Source organism: Hevea brasiliensis, chromosome 2, assembly GCF_030052815.1.
Source record: "Hevea brasiliensis isolate MT/VB/25A 57/8 chromosome 2, ASM3005281v1, whole genome shotgun sequence".
Classification (NCBI taxonomy): domain Eukaryota; kingdom Viridiplantae; phylum Streptophyta; class Magnoliopsida; order Malpighiales; family Euphorbiaceae; genus Hevea; species Hevea brasiliensis.
Genome location: NC_079494.1, coordinates 121,355,258 through 121,363,884, shown reverse-complemented (window position 1 = coordinate 121,363,884; position 8,627 = coordinate 121,355,258). Strand labels below are relative to the sequence as shown.

Genomic DNA, 8,627 nt, shown 5'->3' with positions numbered 1-8,627 from the left:
ACGTCACATTTTACGGTTCGAAATTTGAGTTTAAAATGACTTCGCAGTCCTTCCTGAGAAAGTCACCTATCGCTGTGACTCTCGGCTCGTTTAACTTCTTATGTTCTATTTTTCTTATTTATACTTAACTAATTGGCAATTACTAATTATATGTGTTTATAGGTTATCTAGTTGTCTTAAGTGTGGTTCTAATCCCCTTAATTGTCCGGACCGACACCGATCACCGGAACAGTGAAATATACCAGGCTATGCAAATAGGGGTGTTACATCATCAACATTATATGGCCCCTCCTGTGCCCTTCAAATCAGACAATAGTCATAAACTTGAAAAATTATGTTTTAGTCCCTATAATTGATATTTTGTAAAAATCCACTCAAACAAGCTCTAAAAATTCTAAAATTTTGCCCCGCGGTCCTTAATAAAGTTATAAAGCTATCACAAAATAAATTGTAATTTTCTAATCACCCATGAATATTTTATTCAAGAATATTACTCAATTCCGTAAGTTTTCAATAGCTAACATATTCTTAATTCAACTCAATTCAATATTCATTTATTTAAACCTCTATTCTCAATATTCAACTAATCATATAAAATTTAAATATTATAATTTCAGATAATCTTATATGCTCATATGCTAAAAATCTAACTAAAATCCGTCTATATTTTTCAAAAATATTCTACAATGGCTCAAAAATTCAACAAACACCATAGAATATCTCAAAATAATTTTACTTTCATAATATATGTTTCTTATAATTTTTCTTCAATTTTTTTCTGTTTAAGAAACACTGCATTTAAGCACCACAGACTGAGAAATAATGAAAGTAATCTTACCTAAAGCTTATCTGTGTCTCAAAAATTCCAAAAATTTATGAGAAAGCCTCTGAAAGTTGAATCATCCCCAAATCTAGCCGGAGCCACCGCCAGAATCATCGCGCATGGTGATCGGCCGTCGGTCACTGGCTACATCTGGCGGATCTGATCATACCATAATGTTCATCTCCTCTTCCTGAGTCCATAAGTGGTCTCGGATCGTCGATCAAACGATCGGATCATCCTAGATCTTACGAAAAAGCTTGAAAAACCCGAAATTTCTCTCCTGCATATCTTGCTCATCCAACCACCAAATATTGCAAAATGGGTATCAAAAGAAAACTCTCGGAACAAGCTTTCCAACGCCACTTGAATCGCCTCGATTGAACGTCGGATGAAGCTGGAATCGCGACGGGAAGCCACTGCCCACTGTGCCCGTTTCTCTCTCTTCTCCCTCTCTTACCGCTGCGTTTGGCGGTGCTACCGACCTGCTGGTGGCTCGCCGGCGTCGCCTAAAGCCGCTTGGTCGTTGATCAGTGGTGGTTGACCCTCCACCGGTCGGAAAGTATAGAGAAAAGGGAGAGAAGAGATGGGGGAAAGAGAGATGCATGAGAGAGAGGGGGGGGGAGTCTGTTGGCTATTTGTTTTTTTTTTTTTTTAAATTTTGAGAACGAACCTGGATAGCCAGGTTGTCCAGATTCATTTCTAGAAAAATTTTAAATTTTAAGTTTAATTTTTTATTTTTATTTATTTTTTTTATTATTATTTTTTTGAATTGTTACATTTTTATACTTCCACTTTCATGTCAAAAAAAAGGGGCCTACGACGTCACCACAACATTATTGTCAATGGATAGCACCATTATATGTTAATTATTTTCCACCTCAAAATTGGATGAAAAAGGAAGAGTTATTTTCAAGAAAGGTGTACCTCTATTTGCAATAATTAATTATTTTAATATAAAAATAACGTGATTAAATAGAATGATATCGTCCCGTTAGTATTGACAGGAACTGCAAACTGCCTCTTCTGTATATGTGTTTGCAAATAATTACTACAAGAATTTTCTAAAGGCTGAATAATTTACTTGAATATTCATTTGATATTTTAACTATTTAAAAGTATAATTATTTATTTTTTAACTTTTATATGAAAAAGTAACTTAGCACATAAGTGTTTTATTATATTTAACACCTAAATTTTATAAAAATATAATTATTTAACTTTTATGATTAATGACTTATATTAATATTTTTTAATGACGTTGATGAAAGTAGAAAAATGCTTAGACGGCATCAATGACAATATTAAAGAAGGTTTAGATCCCTCTCAGTGATATTCAATAAAACAAGATTTTTGGGTGATCATATTAGTCATTTTTAGTGACCAATGTAAGTGAGGTAGACACCGATCAATTCTCCTCAATCCTAACTTCATTTTTATCGATGGTGCTCAATTTGATAGAATTTTTCAATGAGAGAAAAAAAAAGAACGGTAATTATAATTTATTTAATTTTATAATTATATAAACTTTAATAAAAATATTTTAATATTTTTAATCACTTAATTGAGTGTGTATTAACGTATTTTATTAATTATAATTTTAAAATTTAATAATTATATTTTTATAAAATTTATGTGTTAAATAAAATATAACAAAAAAATAAAATTATCAAGTAACTTTTTTGTGAAATGTGAGATATTAAATAATTATATTTTTATAAAAATATAAATATAATTATTTAATTATTTTTATAAAAAAAAGTTTTTATTTTTAAATAAAAGTAGAGAGTGAAAAGATGCTTTCAGCCACCATCTAGATTTGCCAATTATGCTTACCTAAGCTTAGCATCACCGGACGTGTTTCTCTGCGGTTCCATATCACTCATATGGGATGCATACGTCATACATGGGTCTAATTTTCCGTTTTTCATTTAATCATATAAAATGATAATTTATAAATAAAAAATAAAAATTATTAATCGTCAACTAAGATAATAGAATATAATTTCTCATCGAACTACACTCTGAAAGTTTATCTTCGTGCCGTCAACAATGGCTGCCAAGGATTTTTCATTCGCCATATCATCTATAAATTTTTAACTTATAATTGTTATAGTATAGATATGAATTGTCTTTATTATTTTAATTTTCTGCTTTTTTTTTTAATAATTGTTGAGTAACGTCCTCAAATTTAATGTATTAAAAGATTAAAATATAAAATATATAATAAAATTTATTAATTAAAAATATATATTTTATATATTTATATTTTAAATTTATAATAAATTGACTTAAATAATAATTTTTTTAATAAAATTAAAGTTTTTTTTAATAAAAAAATATATAATTATTAAACGCATAAGAAGTCAAAAGTTGTGAATAATTACTATGCTTTTTTTTTTTTTTTTTTTTTGCCTTCTTTCAAATTGGATAATCATTCTTCAATGGAAAAGGAGGAGGAAAAACTAGATAATCATTTGCCTGTACTTAAACAGCTAAACTTATTCCCTAACTAGTCACTTATATATATTTTGGAAGGGTGTGCAATAGTATATTTGTATTTACATTTTTATGCATTGAAAAAATAGTGATATATTAAGAAAATTTGTTTTAATAATATTAAAATTATTTTTAATATTATGATATATTAAATTTTAATTTCAATTAAAATAAAATTAAATAAATAATTAAATAAAGCAGCATAGGTAGTTTAATAACACGCTGGTAGATGCAGGAATTTTTCAAGAGGGAAATAAGATGTTTTATGGTGCTGTTATTCGAATTTTTTGGGTCAATTTGTATTTGGCTTATCAGTTTTTATTTTTTTTTTATTTTTTTTTTATATATTTTCTAAGCTGTGTCGAAGCCCTTATAGAGATTATGGTTTATGGTTTGATTGCATAGCAACAATTTAGCTAGCGTTGATTTAAAATTGAATATAAAGTTGTAGTGAATGCTATTCGTTTTTCTTAAGATGATTATTTAGAGTTTGAGCAACTAATTTATGCGTAAGTATCTGATTGGATCTTAATTTAGATTTGATGACAAGTAAATATAACATCTTATTCTAGTGATGGCAACAGGTCTGATTTTTTAGGGTACTCAATCTATCGAACCCTAATATGACGGGTTTAGATAGTATATAATCGGGTTTGGGACGGGTTTGGATTTGAAATTTAATATCCGTAACGGGTTCGGGTCGGGCTCGGGTTTTATATGTTGGGTATCAATTACCTGAACCCGTTTATATAAATATTTAATTAAATATAAAATATATATATTTTTAATAATATTTATAAATTTTTTTATATTTTATTTTATAGAAAATAAAATTAAAATATTTTTTGAAATTATTAAAATTTTAAAATATAAATTATTAATAAAAATAACTTTTTATATAGATTATTAATTAAATATATAAAATTAAACGGGTTCGGGTATTTTTCGGATAATAACAATCGGATTTGAGACTGGTTCGGATAGTTGAGAATAAATTTTAATTGGGTTTGGAACGGGTTCGGATTTTGAAAATATTAATTGGGTTCGGGTTCGAGTTGGGTGATTTTCGCGAATACCCTACCCGTTACCATATTTATTTCTATGGTTAGAGTAATTATTTTTCATGCTAGTCCTATTTTTTATTAGGAGCCTCTAAATTTTTTTTGTTCTATTTTTTTATGTGATGCTATTCTAGATTTTTTCACTTAACATTTTGAATTATGAGTCAAATGTATTGGACAAGTCTAGTTTAATTTAAATTTAATATGTTAAATTTTTATTGAATATTATTAATAAAATTATTTATTTAAAAAAATTAAAACATATATTTTATGAATTAATACATTTTAATTCTATAATACACAGCCATTTGATCAGAAAATGCTCCACAAAAAAGACCAAGCGAGGAATTTATCCTTTTTGATGAATCAAACAATAGTGAGTGGTGGGCGGGCTTTGAGCGTTAACAAATAAATACGACAATTCCTATGGACTGGGCCCAAGCAAACGAAATGGCACGTGGGATTACAATAATCGTACAGCTACTGGGCTACATTTTCCTGCTCGATCAATGCATCCAGGAAGGAAATGTTTCCTCCCTAATTTTCAAATTCTCGGTTTTAACTTGAAGCCCGTCTCCAAGTTAAAAAAACACGTCCTTTGTTGGTTTTAATTTCTCTTCACAGTGTTGCTGCTGCTGCTTTTGTTGTTGACGATGATCTTGGTTTTGTTTTGCTGTGGCAAAACGAGAGGCCTGGACGCATGTATGTCTTCCTCGATAGGTAACTACAAAATTGAGTAGTCCTCGTCCGATCTTTGAACTTGCTTCTTGGCTGAACAACATGAACAACCTTGCGATTCACGGTGAGTGCATCTATAGCATCACTTGCAAATGTGAACAATTTCTCTCAAAAGTGCATAATCTATCACTGTACTGTACGTAATGGAGCTACGTGAAACAATTTGTACCCCATTTTCTACAAAAACAAGGAAAAAAAGATTAGAAAGTAAAAACGAACTTGTCATCAGGAAAAATGTGACGTTTGCTGCTAGCGTCACGTGCTTCGCTGATAATCCATAGATACAATAACCATGCATGCGAGTAATGTGCTAATATTAAAAACTTATGAATATTTAATAGTATTTTGTTTAAATGCAAGAAATCCTTTGATTTTTTTTGTTTCTAAAAGCATGCATTAATTATTATTGAAATGGAAGCTTCTGTTCACCGGCGATAATTTTCCTAAAATGAAAATTTTTCACTGGCTTTGTTTGAAAGAAGAGAGAATATAGGCTCGCAAAAACTCTTAATTAGGAATGTACCTTGGGCCTCTGCGGCAGGCCAGGCCACAACAAAGCTTCGGATCGGAGCTCCTTCAGTGGCATGCAATGTAAGTTTGTAAGTTAGATTTATCTTTTATCTCCTCTTTCATTTTAAGGGGAAAATTGTAAGTTCCATCTTCTTACCTGAAGCAGTGAGTCAGACTGATTACAATGGGTAGGATACCCACGAAAATTATCCTACTTAAATCTGAATCTAATTAATATTTTTAAAACCTGAACTCATTTCAAACCCGATTAAAATTTATTCTCAACTAATCGAATTCATTCCAAACTAAATTATTATTATCCGAAAAAATCCAAACTTGTTTAATTTTATATATTTAATTAATAATCTATATAAAATTATTTTTATTAATAATTTATATTTTAAAATTTTAATAATTTTATAAAATATTTTAATTTTATTTTATATAAAATAAAAAATATAAAAATTTATAAATATTATTATAAAAAAGTATATATTTTATATTTAATTAAATATTTATATATACGAATTCTAGTAACGGATATTCAATATATAAAATTCGAACCCAATCCGAATCCGTCACTAATATTAAATTTTAAATTTAAATTTATCTCAAACCTAAATATATACTACTCAAATTTATCCTATTAAAATTTTATCAGATTGAATATCCGACAAATATCTTATCCATTATCATCTCCATCCCTAGTCAGTCGTTTATTTATACAATTTGGTGAAGTCATAGGTTTTGTCATGTTGTTCTGCAAAAATATTAAATATATGCTCAGGACTCTGGAGAGCGGAGACGGTGAAAAGATTTTGGACTGATTATTACAAACAAGTAGGCCACCCTGGATTCTTGATAATAGACGAAAGAGGATGATTATGGATCTGATTTTTCGGCCAGGTGGATCTTTTCAAACCTACCATTCTCATACTGCGCATGCAATTTCTTATGAAACCAAAGTGTGGTATCCATTTTATCTACATATTTTTATCAATTATTAGGACAACGGTTAATTTAATTTGCCAAGCCCAAAGCTGAAAGCAGCAGAGCAGAAATACTAGGCTGTTATGCACAGACGAGGATGATATGTCAGCACTCAGCTTGAGGGAAACTAATAAGGATGCCTGTATATATCCTCCATGGTTGAAGCTTAAGCATGCTGGGTTAGCCTGTTCAACAGGTAGAGTATACTCAAACATCTATAATAGATTTTTCTTTTTCCATATTGAATTTTATTTATCGATAAGAATCGAATTATTTACCAGTAAGAGATGATTTTAATATTATTGAGGTGTGATGTAAAAATTATTTTGGCTTATTTGTTTGATTTTGTACTAGCACCCTAGCAAAAGATGGTAAGCAAACCAATCCAAAAGAAAAGCATGGTTTTGAAAGGGCTGGCTTTCGTACAAGAAATGCCAAAAAGGGAATAGTTATGCGGTATACATTGAAGCAAAGAGGATAGAATAGATACCCATATCCTGCTCTTGAAAAAGCAAATAAATAAAGGACGAGAGAAGTCGAGCATAAATAAAAAAAACATACAAAAGCTGAGTCTCTTTCTCTCTGTTTCTTTTAATTATGCTCTGCTTTGTTGTCTCATGTCAAGTCCTTTTCTGAATATGCAATTAATTTGTGCAAGTTAATTAGAGAGAGAAAAACATAATGATCCCATTAATAATGCGCTAATCACCATCTTCTCAGCGAAACAATCTCCCACACACATTAGCAAGAAGAAGGAGTTTCATCATAAAAGAAGAGGAAGAAGGAGGATTAATAACCCTAGCTAATCATCATAACAATAACAATAAAGAAGATGATAATATATATCCACGGCAACACATTAAGACTTGGATTTCTTGAGCTTTTTCTGTCGATTGGCAAACACTTCACCATGCCTCATTATCCAAAACCTTTCTATTTCTTCTGCTTTGCGACCTGGAATTCGACCAGCAATCAAAGCCCACCTGCATTTTTTTTATTAAACATTGAAACAGAAATTTCATTCTTTCGCGTGAAATAATGGAGGAAAATCAAGTTGTTTCATGCTTCTTGATAGCAGGATTGCTTGTGTTGGCTAGGAAAAAAAAGAAGCAAATAACGAAAGAATCAAAGGGTATGTACAATTCCCATTACCTATCTCCAACAAGCTTATACATTCTATAAATAAGATCCTCTTCTTGCTCGGACATGTTTATGAACTCCCATTCAGTACTGCTCACCTCTGCCAAAATATAGAAACAGGGAAACAGAGAGCGGGTAATTGCAAGCTAGCCAAGAACTCGTAAAGGCTTCAGGGTATGGCAAGAAAAGGACACGGAGATGAAAATAATATAAAAAAAATAAACAAACATAAAAGATTAAAATAAAAGAAGGCAAGATTGGTTACCTTCAGAGCAACGAGTTGTTGCCTTGTGTTGCTTGCTGCGAAGTCTATCCATTGCTTCGTTGGATATATTAAGGGAGAATTAGTGAGCTAAGACCGAAAGAAGAATAATGGGTTATTAATAGTTTCCCAAAAAAGGCAAAGGGGCGGCTTTTTTTATTTTTGTTTTTTTCTCAAGTCATATTAAAGGATTTCAATTTCATGGGGCATAGAATAGACACTCCATTGGGACGAGAGCTGAGGAATTAAAGAGGTGAACTACATGTCTTACCAACCGAACAAAAGAATAATTGGTTGACTTGCGGTTGTAAACTTTTTGGAAAAATTATTATTTATTTCATATATTGTAAGAAATATATTAATTTATTTACCTATTTTTACTTTATTTATTTTTTAATTATTTTATTATTTTAAGAGTTAAATTAATTTTATTATCTCTGTAATTTAAAAAATATAATTATATAATTTTTTTATTTTCTAAATTTTAAATTATTTAATCATATAACAATATTTTTTCTCTATTTTAAATATATTAACTAATAAAAAATTTTATTAAAAAAATAAATAAAACAAAAGTATTTTTTAAAATAAAGAAATAAATAATTAA

General features: G+C 29.6%; 1 protein-coding gene across 1 annotated transcript; it reads right to left on the bottom strand.

Moving 5' to 3' along the window:
* Positions 1–7,280: 7,280 nt before the first annotated feature.
* Positions 7,281–8,237, bottom strand: LOC110653594 (transcription factor CPC). Its single transcript, XM_021809307.2, has 3 exons — positions 8,024–8,237; positions 7,771–7,858; positions 7,281–7,601 (listed from the first exon to the last, which is right to left on the bottom strand). The coding sequence occupies exons 1-3, from the start codon at positions 8,073–8,075 to the stop codon at positions 7,478–7,480; spliced, it is 264 nt and encodes an 87-aa protein (XP_021664999.2). The 5' UTR covers positions 8,076–8,237; the 3' UTR covers positions 7,281–7,477.
* Between the last annotated feature and the right edge of the window lie 390 nt (positions 8,238–8,627).

Coding starts and splice junctions, on each gene's coding strand:
- LOC110653594 (XM_021809307.2), bottom strand. CDS start 8,075: ATGGATAGACTTCGCAGCAAGCAACACAAGGCAACAACTCGTTGCTCT. Junction 7,859..8,023: donor AACAACTCGTTGCTCTGAAG/GTAACCAATCTT, acceptor ATATTTTGGCAG/AGGTGAGCAGTACTGAATGG. Junction 7,602..7,770: donor TATAAGCTTGTTGGAGATAG/GTAATGGGAATT, acceptor AAAAAAATGCAG/GTGGGCTTTGATTGCTGGTC.